General features: G+C 42.1%; 1 protein-coding gene and 1 pseudogene across 4 annotated transcripts in view; one reads left to right on the plus strand and one right to left on the minus strand.

Moving 5' to 3' along the window:
- The window catches only part of UGGT1 (UDP-glucose glycoprotein glucosyltransferase 1), a 106,769-nt gene that overhangs the window by 31,279 nt on the left and 47,990 nt on the right, over window positions 1–27,500 (minus strand). For 3 of the 4 annotated variants that reach the window (XR_003721203.2, XM_015109808.3, XM_015109807.3), the window contains 9 exons: window positions 25,194–25,329; window positions 20,877–21,008; window positions 15,468–15,632; window positions 8,182–8,302; window positions 5,519–5,617; window positions 4,687–4,710; window positions 3,753–3,847; window positions 1,149–1,355; window positions 277–408 (listed from right to left, as the gene is read on the minus strand). Coding sequence is in view for 3 of the 4 variants with exons in the window: in XM_015109808.3 (XP_014965294.1) it covers window positions 277–408; window positions 1,149–1,355; window positions 3,753–3,847; window positions 4,687–4,710; window positions 5,519–5,617; window positions 8,182–8,302; window positions 15,468–15,632; window positions 20,877–21,008; window positions 25,194–25,329 (1,111 nt within the window). In the remaining variant the exon portion in view is untranslated. The remainder of the gene's footprint in view (window positions 1–276; window positions 409–1,148; window positions 1,356–3,752; window positions 3,848–4,686; window positions 4,711–5,518; window positions 5,618–8,181; window positions 8,303–15,467; window positions 15,633–20,876; window positions 21,009–25,193; window positions 25,330–27,500) is intronic. The other variant, XM_028830603.2, reaches the window with a different exon arrangement.
- Window positions 23,462–24,326, plus strand: LOC106992532 (spermidine synthase pseudogene; annotated as a pseudogene).

Genomic DNA, 27,500 nt, shown 5'->3' on the forward strand with positions numbered 1-27,500 from the left:
CGCCTGACTTTCTGAGAGCCACCACACTCTCACCGCCTCACACAATCGCAGGACACAAATCCACAGCAGGAAGGCTCTATCATACGGGGATATTTGTCTGTGTCAAAAAGCACAGCTCCTTGGAAATAGGAGGCAGAAACATCAACGGCACTTCATAAACCCCAATCACCTTTGAAAAAAGAGTGGCTCTGTTTGAAGAGTTTACTAGCTTCAGAGGAGAATGCTGCAAAGACTGTTCACGGATCTAATGTGAAGTCAAGCTTGACAAATCCTCACCCTTCCATTGCTGATCACTGCCCTCTGTCCCTTCTTCAGCTTCAGAACATCCCTGCAGTACACGGCATGAGACAAAATGAAATCCATTTTGGAAGACTCAAAGACCTCTTTAAAAAGACTGAAATCCATTCCCTAGGAAAGTAATCATTATTAAGGAAAAATAGTCGTTATTAAGCAAATCATATAAACAAATAAACACAGTGAATAAACCACAAAATTTTCTTTCCCTGGGAAGTAATAACTAATTTTCATAATTAAGATGTGTCAATTCTCCAGTCTCCCCGCCATCTCCCTACTACTTAGAGTAACTGCTATTTCCTTATCTTTTCCTGTGATTTGTTCGACTGGCAGACTATTCATCATTCCTTTACTCTGCATTTTTAAATCTTGCTAATTTCCAGAGACAGCCTCTTTTCCTAACTGAAACGTCAAATAGTGTATACTCATCATTCTGTAAAAAATTTAAAAACTACAAAACTGTGATAAGTAACAAAATATAAATGAATAAACACAGGCTTATTCTGGAAACACATCAAGAACACATAAGCCTTGAACCCGTAACTGGCTCACAAGTTGCTCTATAAATAAGCCATATTGTCTCTTTTAAAAACTGTGCCTAACAAATGGCCCCACGCTTAAAACTCACAAAAACCCCAATCATGCACCGCACGAAAGCTAGGCAAGGTTAAAAGTAATAAAGGGAACGTGACAGAATTATTTCTTGGAAATATTCTTCCAAATTAAAAAAGAATTCCCTGAGACTCTGGACTAAAATGACAAATCACGATCATGAATGGACCACGGAAGCTGTAGTGGGTGAGCTTCCGTGGCAGACAGAATGGGGCAGCCTCATGAGAGGCTCGGAGCCTTACCCCAACAGAGAACTCCGCAATGTCAGCTCCTGCAGCCAGGGCCTCTGCAGCCCCCTCCTTGGCCATTTTGGTGATGAAGTTCTTAGCAGCGTTGGAAGTCTGAGTTTGGAGAGCTGCCCAGATTGCTCTGGAGATCTGAGTGTTCTCGTAGCTTATCTCTTTGGCAGGATTATTGATCATGCTTATTCTAACATTGTTACTGGATTTCTGTTCACAAAATGGGAAATGGGAGTCATATTGTAAATATTTTTGAACTTAAAAAGCAGCATTAACATTGGTCATGTTCAATAAGTAGCAAATAATATCTCTCTTAAAAGTCTCAGGCTGAGCGCAGTGGCTCATGCCTGTAATCCCAGCACTTTGGGAGGCTGAAGCGGGTGGATCACGAGGTCAGGAGTTCAAGCCCAGCCTGGCCAATAGAGTGAAACCCCGTCTCTACTAAAAATATAAAAAATTAGCCAGGCATGGTGGCGGGCGCCTGTAATTCCAGCTACTCGGGAGGCTCTCGCAGGAGAATCGCTTGAACCTGGGAAGTAGAGGTTGCAGTGAGCCGAGATCACGCCACTGCACTCCAGCCTGGGTGACAAAGCAAGACTCCATCTCAAAAAAGAAAACAAACAAACCAGTCTCGACCAGGCACAGTGGCTCATGCCTGTAATTCCAGCACTTTGGGAGGCCGAGGCAGGCAGATCACGAGGTCAGGAGATCAAGACCATCCTGGCTAACACGGTGAAACCCTGTCTCCACTAAAAAAATACAAAAATATTAGCCAGGCATGGTGGTGGACGCCTGTAGTCCCAGCTACTCGGGAGGCTGAAGCAGGAGAATGGCATGAACCTGGGAGGTGGAGCTTGCAGTGAGCCGAGATCACGCCACTGCATTCTAGCCTGGGCGACAGAGGGAGACTCCGTCTCAGAGAAAAAAAAAAAAAAAAAAAAAAAAAAACCTCTCAAGTAGTTCTCTGCATTCAGAATAAAATTAAAATGCCATCATCAAGCACTCAAAACCTTACATGAAGTGGCCCCCAGCCCACCTTTCCAACTTCATTTCTTACCACCCCTGTAAATATAGCATAAATTACAGACCCTCAGAGTCCCATCTCTACTCAACACATTTTATATTCTTCTACCACACATGTTGTTTCTTCTAACACACTTGTGTTAGAAGTGTTTTCAGTGCTCTGCTCAAACCCTTCTTCATTCACATGGCCTTCCCACATTTTGGGACACAAAAAGCCAAAACAGGGCTCGTACCAATAACATAAGCAATAGAAATTTATATTTGGGTGTACCAAAAGACATCCAAGAATATTCGTCGCAGCAGTCTTAGAATAGCACCAAGCTAAAAACCCAATTGTCCTTCAAATAACTTCAACAAACAAAACTTTGTGGTACAGCCATACGATATAATACTACAGAATGAAAAAGGATTATACACACCTACCTGTAACAACATGAATAAATCTCACAAAAGATTGGGCAAAGAAGACAAACACAAATGAAATTGCGTAAGATTCCATTTTACTAAACTAAAAGATAGGCACACCTATTCACTAATATGAGAAGAGGGAAGAGGGGTACTGTCTGGGCACAAGTGTGGGAGGGCTTTCAGGAATTTGAGAGTTCTCTATTTTTTGACCTGAGTGGTGGTCACAAGAGTGTGTTCTCTTTGTGACACTGTGTATCCTATGATTTGAGCACTTCTTGTGAACCTACATTTTACTTCAATTAAAATAGTTATTAAAAAACGCAACTCTCCTTCCCCATTCTCCCACCTTACCACCATGTGAAGATTTATGCATTTGTGTTAGTGCCTTTCACATATAACTACTGCCCTTAGCTAGAACTGCCCTGATCTAACTTCGAATTGACCACAGCATTTGGTTCACTCCTTGGACAATAAAGGCACTCGGCACATGAGTGAAACTGAAACCACCTGGATAGTTCCTTATTTCAGTAAGCCTTCCCAGGTATAGGGTGGAAAGGGGACCATGAGGAGGGTTGTGAGGCATGGATGAAGACGCAAACTGAAACAGCTCAGGAAGAATAATTTTGCCATCTCATCCTCCAACAATGACACTCTCCAGAACAATCAACTGCTTCCCAACCACCTGCCACTGCCACTCACTCAAGCCCAGCTATTCACGGCAGCGTATCTTTTCAGAACGTCTATGTGTGTATCCCTCAGTGCATCTGGATCTACTTCTACTAAACACACACACTACCATTCCTGTGTGCTACTACCCCCACGTCCAGACCTCTGTCGTGGTAAGGACCCCATCTCCCCGATACAGCAGACAACACAATTGTTGGAGCAACTCTGCTCCAAGAACATGAACAGGCATGTGATAAAACTTGTCTATGATGAGGATCTCGCTATTTATTTTTTTCTCTGTAAGAATCTACCCCGTTCAACAAAGCCTGGATACTGTAGTCTTAGATCTCTTTTCTTGAGAGCTGGCAGAGCTCTACAGAAACGATGCTCCGTTCCCTCGAGCATTAAGAAAGCAGGACTCCGAACTCCCACTGAACAACCCAAGCCGCATGCCCATGAGGACAGCTACAGCTGCAAACGAAAACATAAAATGAAGTCACAGATACTTGCCTGATGTTTGATGGCATCATACAGTAACTGCCGTCCAGAAGGGCTATCAAAATCCCCAACAATCCAAAAAGTGACTGGCCTAATAAAAGAATCATCTGTAGAAAAACAAAAACAGTTAATTGAGTTGGAGGAGAAAAGCACATTCTGTGTTTCAACATTCTGAAAATGAAATTGACCAAATAATTTGTGAGAACCATGCAAAAAGAAGAAAATGACAAGCTTAATAAAGATAGAAGAAAAACTGGTAAACCTTTACTATAATGAAAGCAGGGGAATCTTCCCATAGAATTTAGTTACAGACTAGGAACATGCACTGATTAAGTCTACTGTGGTCTGGGCATCTGTTAGCATGTAAAATGAAAAACAGCCTTTGAACATGTGGGTAACATATTGTCATTTTTAATCATATTAATTTGTTATTTTCTGAAAATAATTCTTCGCAAATGTTTATACAGAATGTATCTACATTGGCCAGGTGCGGTGACTCATGCCTGTAACCCTAGCACTTCAGGAGGCCGAGGTGGGTGGATCACTTGAGGTCAGGAGTTCAAAACCAGCCTGGCCAACATGGTGAAACCCCGTCCCTACTAAAAATACAAAAAATTTAGCTGGGCGTGGTGGCAGGCGCCTGTAATCCCAGCTACTTGGAAGGCTGAGGCAGGAGAATCACTTGAAATCACCTGAACCCAGAAGGCGGAGCTTGCAGTGAGCCGAGATCACGGTACTGCACTCCAGCCTGGGTGATGGAGCAAGACTCCGTCTCAAAAAAAAAAAAAAAATAATAATAATAATAATAATCTACATTGATATAGCTTCCTGTTACCCACAGATTCCAGAAACAGTATAATTAAGTGTTGATAAATTCTAAATTACAATGGTCGCAGAAATCAAAGAAGAAAATTAAGAAATAGAACATTTTGAAGTTTTAAGTTACCATAGATTTCCTTGGAAGACATTCCTGGACAAAGGTAAAGAGAAGAGAGTAGAAAAAAAGAAAGTATCAGTTCTGTAATGAATGCCTACTGTAACAGTCAAAAGTCTAAACAATGGCTAACATGGTCTATGGTTCTTCCTGCTGCTTAGTCCTGTCAGCATCATGGTGCTGTCCCAGTACCCTAAGAAACAGTTTCTTTAAAGAACCAAATGGAGTAATTGCTTGTACTTTACATATAGCTGGGAAACCAGAACTTCTCTCAGGGAGAAACCACAGCGGGGATTTAAAAAGGCGGTAAAAATAGCTGCCTTAAAAGACAGCCAGTGCTTTTTTGAAGCACTGACCCAAAGGGGACAGAATCTGTCCGCCACTAACAGGGCGTCATTTTACACAATCTTAGCCTAAATAAATACCTCTACCTAAAATCAGCTTCAAAGATTATACAAGGCTTTCTAAAACCAACTTTATCTTATAAACCCCAAAATAATATTAACCCTGTACTGTCATTTTTAATCCATTAACCCACTTTTATATCACAAATGTTTTTCCATTTGAACTATGAAATATTTTCCTTTTGACTAAAGTCAAAACGCAAAACAGGTAATATGAAATTTATGAAGACATTTGAAGTTTTAAACAAACGTATATTTTCAACAAATATACAAAGAATTAAATTTTAAATAGATATTTTCTAGACTCAAAGCACTATAAGAAATAATAAGAAAAATTATGAAGTCTCTCCCTTTTTTCTCTTGATTTGCACACTAAGATGAATATGCAAATACTTTCAAAAAAATGTTGAATGCAAGATAATAAGCCTCAAATGGATTACCTTTCTTTGTCAGATAGTTCATACTATTGGCTACAGCAGCAGTCTTGCCTGGGGAATCCAAGATAGTAAATCTAGCATAATCATCCACAAAGAAGTTATCTGGGAGAAAAAATGAAATACATATATATTAGTTCCAGTCCAATCTATTCTTAATATTCAACTGATAACCTGACTTGATCATCATATAAGGTTTATAGAAATGCATGAGTGAAGTATATTAAGTTCCATGTTTACTGAACAACTTCACAGCACGGCCCCTATCCCTATTGAAGTCGCACATCAAAGACACAAGGCTGATGAAAACATACATATCTCACACAGCTATCATATAAGTACGTGTCAGTTTAATGGTTGAAATTCATCCCATTCCCATTCCTGTCACTTGTCAACTGGAGAACAGTCTCAAAGAGATCCCCTTAACTCATTTCTCCCTTCCCTAGTCCAACCAGTAGAGTAAGCTCTTCCTGCTCCTATGGAGGAAGCAGGGGTTAAAGAGAAAATACATAAGAAAACTGATTTTTATTTTTCAGGTCTAACAAAATATCACCTTTTAGACCCTTAACAGAAATAAAAGGTCATTTCCACTCTTTTTAGATATGTCCCTTCTCCAATTAGTGTCAAAGGGCAATCCTCATTATTCATTTCCCCTCAGATTATTATTCCTAGAATTCCAGTTTCATCAAGTCATTCTCTTGCTCTAAACCACCCAGTAATTTCTTACAGGCTACAAAATGGTCTCCAGCCTAGTAGTGTAAACCCTCTAACAATCTCCCCAGTCTTAAACATTACTGCACCCTATACAAATGTCAGCCTTCTCATCACAGTCTGCCACACACACCCTGCCTGCCTACCCACCCATCTATTCATCTGTGCACACGCTCATCCATCTACACTGTTACTCGACAATGCACGCTGAACACCTACTATCCATAGCATACTATTCAGGAAAACAGTAGAAAATAAGTCACACACGGTCCATGATATCATGCGGGGGAAGTGAGAGAACACCATGCCAGTAAAACTTAGTATCCTACTAAAAAGGTTCCAGGACACCAAAAGCCAAAGAAACCTGGGTGATAGTGCCACCACCACCAGGTCAGGAGGATGCCAGTGCCTCCTAATTGATGTCTGCACTGGGTTCAGCTGACAGGTGGCATCTTTGCCACTGCGGACTAGCGCTGTTTCATAGCTCACTGCTGCAACACTCAATGGAAAAGGAAATTCTAAAAGAAAACCACTATTATGTTCCTTATTCATGTGTATTCCAGAGACAACCCTTCAAGTTCAACGGTTGTCTTAAACTCGAATAAACATGTTGAAAACAACAAACAGGACAAAGAGCCGCAACACGCTCACCTTGCTCTACTGAAACTTCAGGAAAGAAAGGAAAACCCAGCTGTGAAGAAAAAGCTCACTTTCTGGGTAGTTTCTTTCTCAAATATAAGCCTACATTTATACTTTTTCCTCAGTGTGTGTGCTTATGTATGGAGGTGTGTATGGGTATGTGTGTGTGTGTGTGTGCATATATGTATGTATTTTTCCTCTACCTAAAAGAAACTTTCAGTTTCAAGTATATTAGAGATAATGCTTTAAGTTAACAACCATAAACAGATTGATATGTTCATTATACTCCACTATAACAATAAATAGCTGGTTATGACTTCATTATACACATCTCTCCTTCCCCAGTGAGATTTCATGGGCTAGTGATGACAGCTCCATCTATTTCCAGGTGTTTGCTGAAGAGGCCTCAGAGTCTCGAGGAAGGCACAAGGAACAAACGGCACCTGGGCTTAACATATTTGGCCCTTGTAAGGTATTCTAGCAGAAAACACCCAAGTGTCCACCAACTGAGGAACACATACATGTGGACTATCCATAAAGTGGGCTATAAAAAGGAATGAAATGCTGACATACACAACAACATGCATAAGCCTTAACAACACGTTAAATTAAAGAAGCCAGGCACAAAAGGCTTCCAATTATATGAAATGTCTAGAATGGGCAAAGCCATAGAGACAGAAAGGAGATTAGTTGTTGCCAGGGGATAGGGGAAGGGAGGAACAGAGAGTGACTACTAATAGGTATATGGAATTTTGGGGAATTTTGGGGGGTGATGATAATGATATAAAATTAGACAGTGGTGATGACTGCACAAAGTTTGTGGAGTTTTTTTCATTAAAAAACCATTGAATTGTATACTTTAAAAGGTTGAGTTCTACAGCATATACATTATATCTTGATGAAGCTGCTAAAGGCCTTCCTAAGTTCTCACAGTGAAATTCAGTGAGAAATTTGTTGACTGATTCTAGAATGAGGATGAAGAAAGAGAACTCTTTTTGACGAGGGGAGCCAACAATCCAGGTCCATTCTCATCATCTATTGTCTATACAGTTGGCATTTTAATGGCACTAAATATGTTTCAAAGTTCACAGACTTTTGCCCGGGAAGATGTTTTCTTCTTTAGGAGGAAACTCTTGTGAATTTAGAAGCTCATACCATGAACTAAAGGTGCAAAGAGTTTACACATAAAATTTTTTCACAATCTTGGGCTATCCTCTGAACACTGCAGAAGATAATTGGAATATTAAAATCTGAAAAATGTAAAGACTCTGAAGCACAAGTCAAAAAAAGTGTAAGGTTGTTCCTGAAATGCTCCTTACTACTCGCTGTTAAATCCAGGTAGTCTCGTTCAGCTGTCAAAATCCTAGAATTGATTCGTGGAACAACGTTTGGCTGATTCATGATATACTCTACCACGTCTTGATCAGGGGGCACTTCACCCTGCAAGAAAAAAAATAGGAGGTTGAGGGGGGAGTGTAAAGCAAATGTTAGCAATAATAATTCATTAGGAACTAAAAAATTATGAACTTTATAAACTGCTTCCTCTGTGCTAATAATAGTTAAGACAGAAGTTAGTATGTTATTGGTCCCTGTCACTGCCAAGCATACCTGGGCACGTCACCTACAGCATCTCTACCTCTATCAACAACGTGAGGCAGATATTGTTGTTGACATTCATTGCAAAGATGAGGAAGCTAAGGCATAGAAGGTTAAATAACTTACTCAAACCCACAAAGCCAATGCAAAGTGATTATGAAATGCAAACCCAGGCCGGGAGTGGTGGCTCACGCCTGTAATCCCAGCACTTTGGGAAGCTGAGGCAGGCAGATCACTTGAGGTCATGAGTTCAAGACCAGCCTGGCCAACATGGTGAAACCCCATGAAACCCCATCTTTACTAAAAATACAAAAGTAGCCGGGCGTGGTGGCGGGTGCCTATAATCCCAACGACTCGGGAAGCTGAGGCAGGAGAATCACTTGAACTTGGGAGGCGGAGGTTGCGGTGAGCCAGGATCACGCCACTGCACTGGGCTACAGAGCGAAACTCCGTCTCAAGGAAAAAAAAAAAAAGAGAAAGCCAAAGGTCTTCTCTCAAGCAGTTAATATACTTTGTAATAAAAATACTCCCATCTTTGTTCAATCTCAGCCATCCAAGTAACCCTATATCTCCGGAGTCAGAATTACAATGAGAGGATGAGAGATCATTCGTTATTCATTCTTCCCTTTCGCACAGCTCATATTACAGAAATGGTCACACTTCTTGAGGGTGATCTCAGAGCCACATGTCAACAACTATGCAAATGTGCAGATTTATCACACTTAAAATATTTAACATACAAACACACTTTAAAGCCATTTTCTTTTTTTTCCTTTGAGACAAGGTCTTGCTCTGTCACCCAGGCTGGAGTGCAGCAGTATAATCAGAACCACAGCTCACTGCAGCCTCAACTTCCAGGGCTCAAGGGATCCTTCCACCTTAACCTCCCAAATAGCTGGGACTACAGGCATGTGCCACCACGCCCAGCTGACCTTCGCATTTTTGTACCGATGGGGTTTCACCACATTGCCCACGCTAGTCTCAAACTCCTGGGCTCAAGAGATCCTCTCTCACTGGGCCCCACCTAAAGTCATTTTCAAGATAAAGATGTGAATCAAATATACACATTTAAGTCTAAATAATTCTAATTAGACATTGTTTGTAGCTATTTAATAAGGAGCATATGAACCAACCACACAAATCAAAAGACAAAGGTATTAGATGGCTCACTGTCCATGTTGGCCCATGTACACAACTTTGGTCAAGATTACAAATCGACTTGACTCCAATTAGAAGCCTATCTAGTTCAAGGAGGGGAATTTGCCAAAGTCTACAAAACTTTTAAATGCAGGGGGCAGGGCCTGGGGAAGGCATGGCAGGAGCCACGTCTGGCTGTGAAGGTGCTGCTGAAACAGCCCAAGAAGCAGGCCAAAGAGATGGACGAGGAAGGTAAGACTTTCGAGCAGAATAAACAAAAGCAGGAGCTAAAATCAAAGTCTATGGGAAAGGGTCCCCCGGCCGCAGGTGAAATTAAGAAATCTGGGCCGCGTGCGGTGGCTCATGCCTGTAATCCCAGCACTTTGGGAGGCTGAGGCGGGTGGATCACCCGAGGTCAGGAGTTCAAGACCAGCCTGGCCAACATGGCAAAACCCTGTCTCTACTAAAAATACAAAAATTAGCCAGGCCTGGTGGCGGGCGCCTGTAATCCCAGCTACTCAGGAGGCTGAGGCAGGAGAATCGCCTGAATCTGGGATGCAGAAGTTGCAGTGAGCCAAGATCACACCACTGCACTCCAGCCCGGGTGACAAAGCGAGGCTCCGTCTCAAAAAAAGAGAAGAAAAAAAAATCTGGCAACAAGTAAGCTGTGCCTTGTGCCTTGAGGAGATGGTGACCCTTGATTTCATTCCTATTTAAACATCTGTATTCCCTGCCATAGCACCTTTTGCCATCTATAGCTGGAATGAAGTGTTTTGAAGCCTGTTGTACATATAAGAATAAACATTTGTTTAAAAAAGTTGTTAAATAATTGTAAATGTAATACCTTCTAACCAGCTCTTGTATACACACACATGCACACATGCATGCACACACACACAGTAGTTGTCTTGAGAAAGAAATAATGAGTAATACAGGACAGGAGTGTATAGCTAAAAGTTTCTCTTCATTTACATCTCTATGTTTTGAATTTCATACCATTGGCATAGCGTATCTCTTAATTCTTTTTAAAGGAACAAGGTCATGCTCTGTTGCACAGGCTCAGTGCAGTGGCATGATTATAGCCCACTACAGCTTCAATTCTCAAGCAACCTTCCTGCCTTAGCCTCCCGAAGTAGCTCAGACTACAGGTACATGCCACAATGCCTGGCCTCAACTAATCCTCTAGCCTCGGCCTCTCAAAAGTGTTGTATTACAGGCGTCAGCCACCACAACTGGCTGGTAACATATCTTTCTGTAGTGTATTTAGTTCAAATTTTCTAGTACTTGGTATTTTTCAAGACAATGTACAAAGGTATATACATATTAGAATATTCACTGTAGCACTGTTTGTAACTAGTGAAAATGTAGAAGTAATGTCCAATACTAGGGAATAAAGTAAATGTTTATTTTATTTATATATTTTTTGAGACAGTTTCGCTCTTGTCACCCAGGATGGAGTGCAATGTCACAATCTTGGCTCACTGAAACCTCGGCCTCCTGGGTTCAAGCGATTCTCCTGCCTCAGCCTCCCGAATAGCTGGGATTACAGGCATGCACCACCACGCCCAGCTATTTATTTTTTATAATGGAATATTAGCCAGGCACAGTGGCTCACACCTATAATCCCAGCACCTTGGGAGTCCAAGGTAGACAAAATGCTTGAGCCCAAGAGTTGGAGACCGGCCTGGGCAACCTGGCAAAACCCCAACTCTCCAAAACATACAAAAATTAGCCTCGTGTGGTGGCACACACCTATGGTCCCAGCTACTTGGGAGGCTGAGGCAGGAGGATTGCTTGAGCCCAGAAGTTCAAGGCTGCAGTGAGCTATGATCATACTCCCTACACTCCAGCCTAGGTGACAGAGAGACCCTGTCTCAAAAAAGTTTTGGTAAGGAAAGTGACCCTTGTGACAACTGATTTGCCCCACTATGTACATCTCCCCAGCTGCACAAAGCCTTGAAAATCAATGGCCCCAAAATAAAACAACTAGGACACTAGATAATTCTCAGGGTTTCTCTTTATTTGGGCTGAAGCAGACCTCACTCAGTGCCAACAGCCTTTTCCCTAGGGGTATCTGTCAAACACAACTGGACAATGGTTTAACATCTCAGCTGCCTGAGGTGGCAGATAACACATGGGCTAACATGAAGCTAGTCAAAAAACAAAGAAAAAAAAGGCCGGGGAATGGGATGTCCATAAGGGACTTTGAAAAGCTCTGACAGGCCGGGCGCGGTGGCTCATGCCTGTAATCCCAGCACTTTGGGAGGCTGAGGCAGGTGGATCATGAGGTCAGGAGATTGAGACCATCCTGGCTAACAGGGTAAAACCCCGTCTCTACTAAGAATGCAAAAAATTAGCTGGGTGTGGTGGCAGGCGCCTGTGGTCCCAGCTACTCGGGAGGCTGAGGCAGGAGAATGGCGTGAACCCAGGAGGCAGAGCTTGCAGTGAGCCGAGATTGCGCCACTGCACTTCAGTCTGGGCAACAGAGCAAGACTCCGTCTCAAAAAAAAAAAAAAAGAAAAGCTCTGACAAACTTCTTGGAATCTGAACGACCATAAGCATCATGCCCAGGGGTATGTGAATGACCAGGAAAAATCTCAGAAGGCCTTAAACCCTTGCCTCTAACCTTGGGGCTCTGTGCAGCAAAAACAGAAGACTAAGGCCAAGTTGCCAACTGCCTGATTGAGTGTGGAAAGTGTGCCCCAATGCAACACAGAGACCCTTGGCAAAACTGGGAGATTTTTGAATTCATGCATCAAAGGAAATCTCTGTTCATTCATCAGCTGACCAGTAAGTTAAACAAGCTGAAACTTCAGAAGCCACACATGAAAAAGAATACAGATGTTAAGGAATTGGTTCAGGGCCGAGCACGGTGGCACACGCCTGTAATCACAGCACTTCGGAAGGCCGAGGTGAGTGGACCACTTGAGGCCAGGAGTTCGAGACCAGTGTTCTGAAATTAGAGCCTGGCCAATGTGGTGAAACCCCATCTCTACTAAAAATACAAAAATTAGGCCGGGCGCGGTGGCTCAAGCCTGTAATCCCAGCACTTTGGGAGGCCGAGACGGGCGGATCACAAGGTCAGGAGTTCGAGACCATCCTGGCTAACACGGTGAAACCCCGTCTCTACTAAAAAATACAAAAAACTAGCCGGGCGAGGTGGCGGGCGCCTGTAGTCCCGGCTACTCGGGAGGCTGAGGCAGGAGAATGGCGTAAAAACCCGGGAGGCAGAGCTTGCAGTGAGCTGAGATCCGGCCACTGCACTCCAGCCTGGGCGACACAGCGAGACTCCGTCTCAAAAAAAAAAAAAAAAAAAAAAAAAAAGAAAAAATACAAAAATTAGTTGGGCTTGGTGGTGTGCTCCTGTAATCTCAGCTACTCGGGTGGCTGAGGCACAAGAATCACTTGAACCCAGGAGGCGGAGGTTGCAGTGAGCCGAGATGGCACCACTGCACTCCAGCCTGGGTAATAGAGCGAAACTCTGTCTCAAAAAAAGGAAAGAAAATAAAAGAAAGAATTGGTTCAGGAAAGTCACTAAACAAATAACAGTCGCAACAACAACAAAGAACAACACAAACAAACCCTGGTAGGGTGAAGAAGTGTCACATTATTTCAAAGTCCTAGTTATCAAAAGCAAAATTATTAAATATGCAGAAATTGTGGCTTATGCCTGTAATCCCAGCACTGTGGGCAGCCAAGGCAGAAAGGTCGTTTGAGGCCCGGAGTTCGAGATCTGAGACCTGCCTGGGCAACACAGCAAGATCTCGTCTCCACAAAAAGATACAAAAATTAGCCACGTATGGTTGCATGCACCTGTAGTCCCAGCTACTTGGGAGGCTGAGGTGGGAAGATCATTTAAGTCCAGGAGTTGGAGGCCACAGTGAGCTAAGATCATGTCACTGTACTCCAACCTGGGTGACAGAGCAAGACCCTGTAACAAAAAAAAAAAAAAAGGACATGCAGAAAGAAAAAAGTATGGTGTGGCCGGGCGCGGTGGCTCAAGCCTGTAATCCCAGCACTTTGGGAGGCCGAGGCGGGCGGATCACAAGGTCAGGAGATCGAGACCACAGTGAAACCCCGTCTCTACTAAAAATACAAAAAATTAGCCGGGCGCGGCGGCGGGCGCCTGTAGTCCCAGCTACTCAGGAGGCTGAGGCAGGAGAATGGCGGGAACCCGGGAGGCGGAGCTTGCAGTGAGCCGAGATTGCGCCACTGCACTCCAGCCTGGGCGACAGCGTGAGACTCCGTCTCAAAAAAAAAAAGTATGGTGTATACTCAGGAAGAGAAGGAGCCAAGACATACTATTCTTATTATTATATAAGTAAAATGCATAATGTATATTCTTACATTATGTTCATATATTATTCTGAGTAAGTCCAAACATTGGACTTAATTAGACAAAGAATTTAAATAAATGATTTCAAATATACTCAAGAACTAAAAGAAACGAAGTCTACCAAAGTAAAGTTTAAGACCTACGTCTCGCAAAATAGTATCTATAAACCTAAGGAAATTATCAAAAAGAACCAAATAGAAATCTGGATTTATACTAACTGAAATGAAGCATTCACTAGAGAGGCTCAATAGCAGATTTTAGTTGACAGAAGAAAGAATAAGTGAATTTGAAGATAAACTGAGATTATCCAGTCTGAGGGACATAAAGAGAGAGATCTATGGGACATGAGAGAGTACCAACATACGCATATTTCCAGAATGAGAGGAGGGAAGAGAAAAGGACAGTGTGTGGTAAATAATCTGGCTGGCCCTAGTTCCTGGGATGTAAACTGTAAATCCAGTGATTCATGGTGAGCCCCTCAGCTCACATGTGATGGTTTCTACTCCGGGGTGATGCACAGTGGGGCCTGAGAGACTGTGCTAATGCCATGACTCAGATTGGGGGATGGTAACACTAGAAAGACCAACCATGATTAGAGAGTTGGGGTTCTGAGCAATAGGCTATCTGTCTAGTAATATCCTGTTCTCTGCAAATTTGATTTGTATAAAATGTCCAGAACAAGCAAATTCATGAAGCAGAAAGTAGGTCTGTGTTTGCCAGTGGCAGGGTGGCAGGGAGTAGGACAAAATGGGCAAAATGGAGAGGAGTCCTTGCTACTGGATATGGGGTTTCTTCTGGGGGTGATGATAATGTTCTGAAATTAGAGGTGGTAGTTACATAACTGTGTATAGAGAATAAAAACTACTGAATTAAACTACCCTTTAAACAGCTGACTTTTATGCTGTCTGAATTATAGCTCAAGAACTATATATATTAATATTTATATATAAATGAAAAATAAGATTGAGTCTCTCCAAAGTCAAAATTTCCTACAAACAGAATAAACGTTTCTTAGAACTGCTTGCAATTTTTAAGATAAACATTTAATCCTGAAATCAATAATACTAGTTATTTCAATTACCATATACAGAAAATTTATGAATATTTTCATCATAGCAGGACTTGCCAAGAGTTTGCAAACCAATTACTAGTGACATACAGAAAATAGTTTTTTTGTTTGTTTTTTTTTTAACGGGACAGGGTCTCACTTTGTCACCCAGGCTGGGGTACAGCGGGGCAGTCACAGCTCACTGCAACCTCAAACTCCTGGGCTCAAGCGATCCTCCCACTTCAGCTTCCTGAGTAGCTAGGACGACAGGTGCACACCACCAAGCCCAGCTAATTTTTTCATTTTTTTTTTAGAAATGGGGTCTTGCCATATTGCCCAGGTTGGTCTCAGACTTCCTACCCTCAAACCATCCTCTCACCTCAGCCTCCCAAATAGTGATACTAAGAATTTTACTGCCTACTATAGAGGCAACAAAAAATGTAAGCCAACTGTTGTCTCTAAAAATCCCACCTTGAAACACGACTCACCAAGTACACCGCTCTTTGGAAGAAGGTGGTGGTCTCCAGGATTTTATGCATTGTGATGGTTTCTAACTCATCAGGGTCTAGCTGTTCCCTTTCAAAGGGCATTCCATTGAACAGCACAACGGGCAGGGGTCCAACCCCAGTCTGCTCATAGTAGCCTCTTGCTTCCTGAAACAGAAGGAACAAGAAAAACAGCAGATTTTTGCCTTTTGTGAGACAAATGGAACAGAGCATATTTTTCTTACATGACTGTTCTAACAACAATCAACAGAAATATTGTAAAGAAAAAATAAGATACTTCTTTTTAAAACAATGAAAAATGGCATCACAGTTAATATCCTACTATGTAAATCTGAGATTGAATTACTGAGTTGGAGTTTTTACAAAACCACAAAAGCTTGCAGATTATGAAGAGTGTGTCTGTGTGTGTGTGTGTGTGTGTGTGTGTGTGTGTGTCTGTGTGTGGCACAGGCTATCAAAACTGAACTACATATACTATGGTCAGCACTACACAACAGAACTTTCTGCAGTGATGGAAATATTCTATCTGTGCTTGTCTGTGCTGTCCAATGCAGTGGCCACTACTAACTACATGTAACTACTGAGCACCTGAAACCTGCCAACTATGACCAAGTAACTAAATCTTTAATTTTAGTTAATTTCCATTTAAAAATCTACATGTGACCATGGGTTGCCAAAATGAAGTACACAGGTTTTGACTACCATAAATTATAAGCGCTCTATGCAAAAAGCCTGAGGGAAATATTTGCACCCAATTCTAAATAAGGGTCCATATCACTAACAAAGAAATTGCACCTGCAGAAAACAAAACAAGGTTTGTGGGGAAACAGTGCTCAACAACTGCTCTAAGACACAATACACCCAATCTTTTCCCTTCTCCAGGACAAAAGTACTGGCCAGAAAATACTGGAGCAACAAAACGGCAAATGTATCCAAGATGGACATTCTTCCTGACTGTCAACACAGGCGCTCATCCCTCAGACGAGCTTTCCGGAGTAAAAACTATTACCACCCAAGCTGTAAAGTGGGCCACTTTACAAATGCCTATCGCACACCCTGTAATTGCCGTTTTCTGAAAACAGCAGAATGTAATTATTTATAACCATTTTAGATAGCACCAATAGAAAAGTACTCCCATCGGGTAACTAATCCGAGCCATCGGTAACAGACTGCTTACTTTCTCATCAGACTAGTACGGTAACAGATAACGGCACAGAAACGGACAGCCTAAAACATGGCACAGCCAAAAAAACCCTTCTAGGTTGGTTTCAGCCATTTCTCTACATCATAGTTTAAATGTTTTAAATATACACCCCTAAAACTCTTACCATGTTAATTCTGTTCTTTGACATCTCAACTATTTCATAGATATCCATTAAAACTCAATTTTAATCTAACTTTAGTTTTGAAAATCATCCCCGTCAACCAATTAAAACAAGACCAGAAAACTTGCATTATAATTCCAAGTGACAATAAGATAAATAACATTGGTTTTCTCTGCAAACGGTAACTGAGTAGAAGTCAGGAGTGAGAGGGAGGTGTTTGCTATGTAGCTTCCTTTTCCACCACTCAGAAATAGTTTACAAGACCAAATAACAGAATGCAGCACAATTATCAAACAGCCAAACTGAAAATTCATATGGACAAATTTTCTATCAACAGCTAACTAAAAATATTCAATAATGATAAATAATATACAAACATTAATTTTTGGTAGTTGTATACTGAGCCACTCACATGCAACTGAGATTAGTAAGGACTCAAAGATAATATTCTAAAGGTAAAGTGTTTGCATGTGCAGGCTAGAACTTTTCCTAATGTCATTATCTTACCGGCTTTGAAAGATATAAATATACACCTATCAGACTATATTCTCGCCTGTTTAAAATTTCAACTTTAATTGCATTGCCTACTTTTTAAAATAATTACTTCTTTCAGACACAGAAGATCATAGCTTCACTGTAACAAAAGGAACAGATTTACAAGTGCAATGACATTTATTAGAAGCAGTCATTTTTCCTAAAATTAACCATTTCAAAAGAATCCATTCCATTGGATTTTTTGTATAGGGGTAAAGCTCCTGTAGTTTAAAAAAAAAAAATCTCATGAATCATTAGATTGTTAGGACTTCTGCGATACTCTCCACATCCCTGCCTTGGGAGTACTTCTATTCAAACAGCTAGACAATTAAATGGATGAAATATAAATAATATGACCTGTTTGCATACAGAAGAGCCTCTAATCAGTACAGATGGCCACGTCTAGCAAACCAAGGAGCATGGTGTGTGATACTCTCATTCAATTTTTCAGCACAATCAAGATTTCAACACAGGTAAAGATATAAAAATACCCCTTTCTCCAGTTTGTCCACTCTATTCAATATTTTTCGAGTAAATACTTTTGATATTGTAATCATCCACAATAAAAAGCTACTGGTACTTTTTCTTCAGCAGGGTAAGAGAAAATGAGACTTAAACAGTTTCTAAATATGAAATATAAAAAAAATTCCACAAAGTCCCTCAAAACTTTCATATTCTCAAAGTGGCCTTTTTCTTTTACTTCACTTAAATTCTTTTTCTACAGACTACTATTATTGCTGTTTGTGTCTATCTGGGAGAAAAATAGTTACTAGGTACCCACAGCAATATTATTTTACTTAAAAACCCAGAAAAGATAAGTGACTGGACAGAAGGCTACAATAAAATAATGGTAATCGGTCGGGCACGGTGGCTCATGCCTGTAATCCCAGCACTTTGGGAGGTCGAGGCAGGTGGATCACCTGAGGTCAAGAGTTCAAGACCAGCCTGCCCAACATGGTGAAACCCCATCTCTACTAAAAGTACAAAAATTAGCCAGGTACGATGGTGAGCGCCTGTAATCCCAGCTACTCAGGAGGCTGAGGCAGGACAATGGCTTGAACCCGGGAGGCAGAGGCTGCAGTGAGCCAAGATGACGCCACTGCACTCCAGCCTGGAAGACAAAAGCGAGACTCCATTTCAAAAAATAAAAAATAAATAATAAATAATAATAATAGTAACCCTTCTCAGGCTATACTGAGTAGATGTCACTTCCAGCTTCAATTCCAAGCTTGACTGGATATACCTTAAAGTGAGCAGATACAATACCAAAGCACAGAATCAAAAACAGAAAAGAGAAAGAAGAGAGGCAGACTGGCATGCTCAAAGACCTTCCAGCTCCTGGCATGAGATTACCTTTGTAAAAGAGCTGGTACAGAGCTAGTATTTTAATTCGCCTTGTATTCAACATCAGCTTACACACACAATAAATATGTGTTCCTCTATGAACTTGAATTCACAGAGCAGGCAGCTGTCGCTATACCTAGGAAGCCTTCCATAATCACCTTGTCCCAAACTAGCAGAGCTGCCCATCCAGCTTAGCTGCCATCTAGCTCGGCGGCCACTAAGCCTCCACATACAAAGTGTAAACACTCAGAACCTCACCATCACCAAAGCCATACTGCTGTCATGTGTTGTCTCCCCCAGCGAGGCTGTGTGAACTGCCCAAGTTCATACCACATCTTGTTCAACTTTCTAGTCTTAGGACTGGCACGATGACTCAATACTACCGTTTTAAAACTGAAACTCTGTTACTTATTCTAAAGCAATTCAGAAATTTCTCTAGTTGTTAAATTCTTGTGTTTTGATCTTGCTAAAGATGATTTTGTTCTCTCCCTCTAAAACCTGAATTGACTTACAGGAGCAGATCTCTCAACCAATCCCAATTAACGAATTTATCTGATTAACAAATACCAGCTATTAAAGTATGCTGAACACTTACACTGGTGAGCTACTCTCTAGAACGCCCACATACGTTTTTATTTTTATTTTTATTTATTTTTTATTTTTTAGTAGAGCTGGGGCTTCACCATGTTGGCCAGGCTGGTCTCAAACTCCCACCTTAGCCTCTCAAAGTGATCGGATTACAGGCATAAGCCACCACACCTGGCCTATATTTTGTTTTTTTGATGTGTGATTTTGTTTGTAATTATCTTAAGCCTTATGATCACACATAATTTTTAACTGTTTATCTCCTCCACTTAAAACTTTCCAATGAGGTGGCAAAAGCGCCATTAACAAGCACACATACGCAGCAGTTCCAGGGTTCTACGTGTTTTTGAATAGTTGTTTGAAGACAATCCTAAAGTATAAACTAGTCTAACTTAGTAACTCGAAAGTTTAACTTGCTACTATTTTTGTCACACTGACCTTTAAAAACATCTGACCTTAAAGATCATCTATAAAATGTGAGAGGTGTCCAATATTCTTTCTTTGGTATTACACATAAACCACACTAAAATGCCTGTCAACAAGTAAAAGGCAGCATTTTAGATACAGGGAATAGGATGCCCACAACCTTTTGCTCCTCCCAGTTGAGCTATCTGCTTACCAAGGATTAGCTGTGTCTGTTCCCAAACCGACTATTCCTGTTAGTGAAATGATTTAATAGTATGTAAACCAATAAAATATGAGTACAAAAAGAAGGTTACTCTTCCCACTAAAACGAATTGAATGACTAGAAAACTCATAAAGATGAGAGGCTAAAACCAAATGATATTGAACTGAGTGTCTGTCAAACAACTAGCATAAAGACTTGGGAGGGAGATTATAAAACTCTACAAGGATTCTGTATCAGATGAAACAGGACTCATAAACAATTCATGCTGAATATCATTTATAAACGGATGATAGCTCAGATCTTAAAACAGGAATCACAGGCTGTTTTTCATTTGGGGGAAAAAATCCTCCCTTAAAAAAGGAGAAAAAACATTGAAACACTAGTAAATAAATGCATTTTGATATGTTTAAAATCAGAATGTTTCAGAAATGTATAATTCCTTTCGTTAATACATTTTCAACAATTTGTGCTTTCAATAGGTAAAGACCCTTGACTGTGTCTAAAGCCTCAAAAGAAAAAAAATTATCTTTAAGTTTAAAAATTTTAAACTTTCTTATTATATCCTTATTACTACAATACTTTGCCATTCTGTTACATTTCTTAATATGCTTCCATCCTTAGCCTAAATAACGAAATAAAGCCAGTATGATATATATTAAGCTGTACATCATATCCTGGCTCTATACAGCCAGCAGATGTTATCCACAGCAAACTTCATGGAGGTACTACCATTCATTATGAAAAAAAAATTATTTTTCAATGTAATAGCTAATAAGCAAGTTAAAAATCAGTCCTATCTTCACAAGACTGAAACAACTTTTTCAAACACTGAAAAAGTGATCTGTTTTCTAAACTTTTAAACGCTAAGTACTGAAACACTTTAACCACCAACACCATTATTTACCAAAGCCCCCAAACAGGGGGTTAAGGACAGTACAGGGTTGCAATCAAATAAGAAACAAAGAAATTTTTTACCTTCCGATTCTGATCGTAAGCAGAATCAATCCCCAAAATGCTATTCACTTTTACATACGGGTATTTCTTCTCCAGGACACTGACCACATGTTCAACTTCCACTTTTTCTCCAGTCCTCACCTTGTTATAGATCTGAAGGAAGAAAAAACAGTTGGTTAACTACACTTTTAAGTTCAAATTTCAAAGTGTTTATTCCACATTTTTCTGAATTTAGAGGAAAATATGATAACTTTTCTTTTTTTTTTTTTTTGAGATGAAATTTTGCTCTGTCACCCGGGTTGGAGTGCAACGGCACAGTCTCAGCTCACTACACCTTCGCCTTCTGGATTTGTGCGATTCTCCTGCCTCAGCCTCCAGAGTAGCTGGGATTACAGATGCCTGCCACCACGCCCAGCTAATTTTTTGTATTTTTAGTAGAGACAGGTTTCACCATGTTGGCCAGGCTGGTCTTGAACTCCTGACCTCAGGTGATCTGCCCACCTCAACCTCCCAAGCTGGGATTACAGGCGTGAGTCACTGCGCCTGGCCGATTACTTTTCTTGAAAGGTCAAATTGGGACATGTTAGCAATTCTTCCTTTTCCTTATTAAGATGGCTTTCTAGGTTGGAAATTAAATATTCTTTTTTTTTTTTTGAGATGGAGTCTCACTCTGTCACCCAGGTTGGAGTGCAGCGGCGCAATCTCAGCTCACTACAACCTCCGCCTCCCAGGTTCAAGGGATTATCCTGCCTCAGCCTCCTGAGTAGCTGGGACTACAGGCACATGCCACCATGCCCGACTAATTTTTCTATTTTTTAGTAGAGACAGGGTTTCACCATACTGACCAGGCTAGTCTTGAACTTCTGACCTTGTGATCCGCCCACCTCAGCCTCCCAAAGTGCTGGGATTATAGGCGTGAGCCACCGTGCCCGGCTGGAATCAGCTCAGTCATGTTAAGTCTCAAACAAAAAAATACGTTAAGAAAAATCTAAATAGGCCAGGCAGGTATGATGGTGGCTCATACCTGTAATCCCAGCACTTTGGGAGGGTGACGAGGGTCAATCACTTGAGGTCAGGAGCTCGAGAACAGCTTGGCCAACATGTTGAAACCCTACTAAAAATACAAAAATTAGCCTGCCGTGGTAGTGCACGCCTGTAATTCCAGCTACTCAGGAGGCTGCGGCAGGCGAATCCCTTAAACCCAGGAGGCAGAGGTTGCTGTGGGCCAAGATCACACAACTGTACTCCAGCCTAGATGATGGAGAGAGACTGTCTCAAAAAAAAAAAAAAAAAAAGAGAGAGAGAGAGAGAAATCTGAACACTTCTAAGTAGTCATTGAAATAAAAACTATGTCCATGATGTTTAGGAGGGATGAGGAAAGGGAGAGGGGAGAGACGGAGAAATCGAAATCGACACGAATATTATTTATTTGAATTTTTTTTTTTTTTTTTTTTGAGACGGAGTTTCACTCATCATCCAGGCTGGAGGGCAATGGCACGATCTTGGCTCACTGCAACCTCCGCCTCCCGGGTTCAAGAGACTCTCCAGCCTCAGCCTCCCAAGTAGCTGGGATTACAGGTGCCTGCCACCATCTGGCTAATTTTTGTTATGTTTTGTTTTGTTGTTTGAGATGGAGTCTCACTCCGTTGCCCAGGCTGGAGTGTAGTGGCGCTATCTCAGCTCACTGTAGTCTCTGCCTCCTGGGTTCATGCCATTCTCCTGCCTCAGTCTCCCCAGTAGCTGGGACTACAGGCACCCGCCACCACGCCCATTTAATTTTTTTTATTTTTAGTAGAGATTGGGTTTTACCGCGTTAAAGCCAGGATGGTCTGATCTCTTATCTCCTGATCTCGTGATGCGCCCGCCTTGGCCTCCCAAAGTGCTGGGATTACAGGTGTGAGCCATCGTGCCCAGCCCAATTTTTGTATTTTTAGTAAAGATGAGGTTTCCCCATGTTGGCCAGGCTGGTCTTGAACTCTTGACCTCAAGTGATCCACCCACCTCAGCCTCCCAAAGTGCTGGAATTACAGGCATGAGCCACCAGGCATGGCCAATTTTTGTATTTTTAGTAGAGACGGGGTGTCACCATGTTGGCCAGGCTGGTCTCAAACTCCTGACCTCAGGTGATCTGCCTCCCTCGGCCTCCCAAAGTGCTGGGATTACAGGTGTGAGCCACTGCACCTGGCCTGAACTTTGAAATAAAAAAAACCGCAGCCAAGCACCAGTGGCTCACACCGAAAATCCCATCACTTTGGGAGGCCAAGGCAGTAAGATTGCTTAAGCTCAGGAATTCGAGGCCAGCCTGGCAAACACAGTGAGACATCATCCCCAGCAAAAATTAAAAACGACAACAACAAAATTAGCTGGGTATGGTGATGCGTGCCCGTAGTCTCAGCTATTCCAGGAAGCTGAGGCGGCAGGATCACCTAGGGCCGGGAGTGAGCCCTGACTGCGCTGCCGTACTCCAGCCTGGCCAACAGTGAGATCCTGTCTCTACAACAACCCTTTTAATAGAATAAAATAAACAGCGGGTGGTGGGTGTAGCTGGTCCTGTTGTGCTGTGGCTCTGCACAGCCTGCAGTCTCAGGCCACAGGACCCAAAAGACATGGAGCCCGGCTTCAGTGGTCACGCTGCCATTTAGGAGGGCTGGTTCCATGAGACCTGCAGCCTGAGGCCCAAGGAAGCCTTGTTCCTACAGATGGAGCAGCTGCTCCACTGCCAGCACTCACGCATCCAGGACATCCTTGTTCCCCACAGTAAGACCCATAGCAGTGTGCTGGTGTTGGATGGCATCATCCCCTGCATGGACAGGGGTAAGTTCTCTACTAGATGAGAATCAACCTGCCACTCTGCAACCACCCCATCCCACAAAAGGTGCTGATCATCGGGGACAGAGACAGCATCCTGCACAAGGTGGTGAAGCACCCCTCTGTGGAGTCTGTGGTCCAATGACAGGCTGAAGAGGATGGCATTCAGGTCTCTTAAGAAATTCCTGCCGGGTATGGCCATTGGCTCCTCTAGCGCTAAGCTGACCCTGCATATGGGTGACAATTTTGATTTCATGAAACAGAACCAGGATGCCTTCAATATGATCACTGACTCCTGGGATCCATGAAAGCCTCTTCAAGGAATCCTATTACCACTCATGAAGATGGCCCTCAATGAGGACAGCATTCTCTGCTGCCAGGGCAAGGACCAGTGGCTGCACCTGGACCTCATCAAGGAGACACGGTGGTTCTGCCAGTCACTCTTCCCCATGGTGGCACACGCCTACTGCACTGTCCCCACCTATCCCAGCAGCCAGACTGGCTTCATGCTCTGCAGCAAAAACCTGAGCACCAACTTCCAGAAGCCCAAGCAACAAGTGACACGGCAGCAGGTGGAGCAGGTGCAGCTGCTCAGACGTGTAGTGCTGCCTTCGTACCGCCCCCATTTGTCTGCAAGTCCCTGAATAATGTGAGCTGAGCCCAGGCGCCACAGCGGATGCCACCTGGGACCTCAGATCTGGGAGCCTCCAGGGTGCCTGGGCCCCTTCAGTCCTAGGCCAGATCCCCTGCTGACTGTCACCTGCCAACCAAGTGTTACACGCCTCAGAATAATGCCCAGCCTTCCCTGCTGAGTGCTGGACTGTTTCTGTGTCTGTCTGTGTGTGGCATTCGGCCTCCAAGCCTATACCAGCGGCATACAGTACCATCTCTCTGTCTTCTGCGGCCCCCTCAATCAAACACATGTACTTATAACAATAAAAATAGATGAATGAATAAATAAATAAAAACTTTAAAAAGCAGAGTTAAAATACTTATTCTCTGGGCATGGTGGTGCACAGCCAGCCGTAATCCCACGTATTTGAGACTGACATGGGAGGATCCCTTAAGCCTAGGAGTTTGAGACCGGCCTGAGCAATATAACAAGACCTGGTCTCAAAAAGTACATAAATAAATAAAATGTTAAGGTAGCCATTGTGGAAGATATATTAAAACAAACAAACAAAAGCAAACCTTAGGCACAGACAAAGTGAATAAAATAACAAAGTATAAAATACTTACTACTCTGAGTGACTTCTTTTGAACCCATTTCATTCTCCACAGCCCTGCTGCTACCTTCCCCATTACTTCTCATGGAGATCACTGCAACAGCTCATCAACTGGCATCCCTGCCACTTTGCTTTGCCCTTCCTCAGATCTATCTCTACACACTGCAGCAGACATGACTTTTAAATTCAGGATCCACCCCTGAGCTCTAGATACCACAGCTATCCAGCCTACAATGGCCACACGTTGCTATTAAGAGTAAGTTGGATCTGAAAAAATTATGTGCCATCCTGAACAAAAACGTACTTGTGTCAGAGTCTGGAAGGCATGATAATCGTCCACCTCTCGGGCAACATAATTATACGCTCTAAGAACAGCCACTCCAGCATCTTGCATCCCATCAACATCTTCAGAGTCATTAACCACAAAGATAAAACCAATTCTGGAGGGGAAGGGAAAAGAAGAAAAAGAAACATGTCAAATAATGCAAACGGCTAAAAAGCATGACATCCTTGCACCCTTCTCATACATTATAGCTAACAGAGGAAAACCCGTTGAGAGAAAAGCACAGTTCACAGCCCACTCTCCTCTAACATGATTGGCAAAGATATACATACACGACTTACAAAGTTTTTTTTTTTTCTCAGACGGAGTTTCACTCTTGTTGCCCAGGCTGGAGTGCAATGGTGCAATCTCAGCTCACTGCAACCTCCATCTCCCAGGTTCAAGTGATTCTCCTGCCTCAGCCTCCCAAGTAGCTGGGATTACAGGCCACTACTGCCGGCTAATTTTTTGTATTTTTAGTAGAGACGGGGTTTCACCATGTTGGCCAGGCTGGTGTCGAACTCCTGACCTCAGGTGATCCATCAGCCTTAGCCTCCCAAAGTGCTAGGATTACAAGCATGAGCCACCACCCGGCCACTTACAAAGTATTAATAAAAAAGCAGGCTTTCAAATGTGGCTTAGGCCTTTCTACTGTTAAAGCAAGCCATTTCCACGTCATGAAAAGATTGCTTTCACTGACATGAAGAGTGTTGCTATAGTTTTAAGAAATTTTTTTCTGCTTTTAAACAAAAATTAGAAGAAACAAAAATTTTCACACTTTCAAAGTAAACAGAAAGGGGGGGGGGATTGTGACATTTAGCACATACAGTATGAGAATTATTGGTAAAAGAAAAGCCAAAAAAGGTTTACAACTGTCCCACGACAAAAAGCAATAATCAAGGTTAACGTTTACCAGATTTTACATTTTAAAATAAAGGAATTAACCACAAACATACCATTATATATCTATAGATGGGCTGGCAAAAAAGACATCGCACTGACCATACTGGGGCAAAGGCAGTTCAATGGACAAAGAATCATCTTTGCAATAAATGGTGCTGAACAACTGGACATGCACATGCAAATTAATCAGTCTAGACACAGACTTTATATCTTTCACAAAAATTCAAAGTGGATCACAGGTCTAAATGTAAAACACAAAAACTAAAATTCCTAGATAACAGCAGAGAAGAAAATTTAGGTGGTATGGAGCTTGGCAATGATCTTAGATCCAAAAGCACAATCCATGAAAGACAACATCTGGTTAATTTGGACTTCACTAAAATTAAAAATGTCTGCCCTGTGAAAGATATTATTAATAGAACGAAAGGACAAACCATAGAGTGGCAGAAAATCTTTGCAAAACCACCATCTGATAGAGGACAGGTAAACAAAATATGCAACTCTTCTTGTTTGTTTTTCAACAGGTTCTTGCTCTGTTGCCAAGGCCAGAGTGCAGTGGTACGATCAGCTCACTGCAGCCTCAAACCTTTGGGCTGAAACAATCCTCCACTTCAGCCTCCCAAGTAGCTGGGACTACAGGTGTGTGCCACCACACATGGCTACTCTTTCTTAAGTCTTTGTAGAGATGGAGGTCTTCCCATGTTGCCCACAGTGATCTCAAATTGTGGCCTCAAGCGATCCTCCCACTTTGGCCTCCCAAAGTCCTGGGATTATAGGCGTGAGCCATTGCACCCGGCCTACAAAGAACTCTTAAAACTCAACAATAAGAAAACAACCAAAGTTTTAGAAACGGACAAAAGGGCAGGGGGAAAAAAAAAAAGGACAAAAGATCTGAACAGACACTTCACCAAATAAGATATACAGACAGATGATAAATATAAGTAGATCTTGAACATCATATATCATTAGGGAACGGCAAATTAAACTACAACGACATACCACCACACACCTATCAGAATGACCAAAATCCTAAATGCTGGCAAAACCAAATGCTTGCAAGGCTGTGGAGCACGGCAAATTAAACGACAATGACATACCACCACACACCTATCAGAATGACCAAAATCCTAAATACTGGCAAAACCAAATGCTTGTAAGGCTGTGGAGCAACAGGATCTCTCATTCACTGCTGGTGGAAATGCAAAATGGTGCCACTACTTTGGAACACAGTTCGTCAGTTTCTTACAAAACTAAGCATGCTCTTAACACAATAGAGCAATCACGCTCCTCAGTATTTACCCAAAGAAGCTGAAGACATGTCCACACAAATAGCTGCGCCCAGATGTTTACAGCAGGTTTATTCATAACCGCCAAAACTTGTAGGCA

Source organism: Macaca mulatta, chromosome 12, assembly GCF_049350105.2.
Source record: "Macaca mulatta isolate MMU2019108-1 chromosome 12, T2T-MMU8v2.0, whole genome shotgun sequence".
NCBI lineage: Eukaryota > Metazoa > Chordata > Mammalia > Primates > Cercopithecidae > Macaca > Macaca mulatta.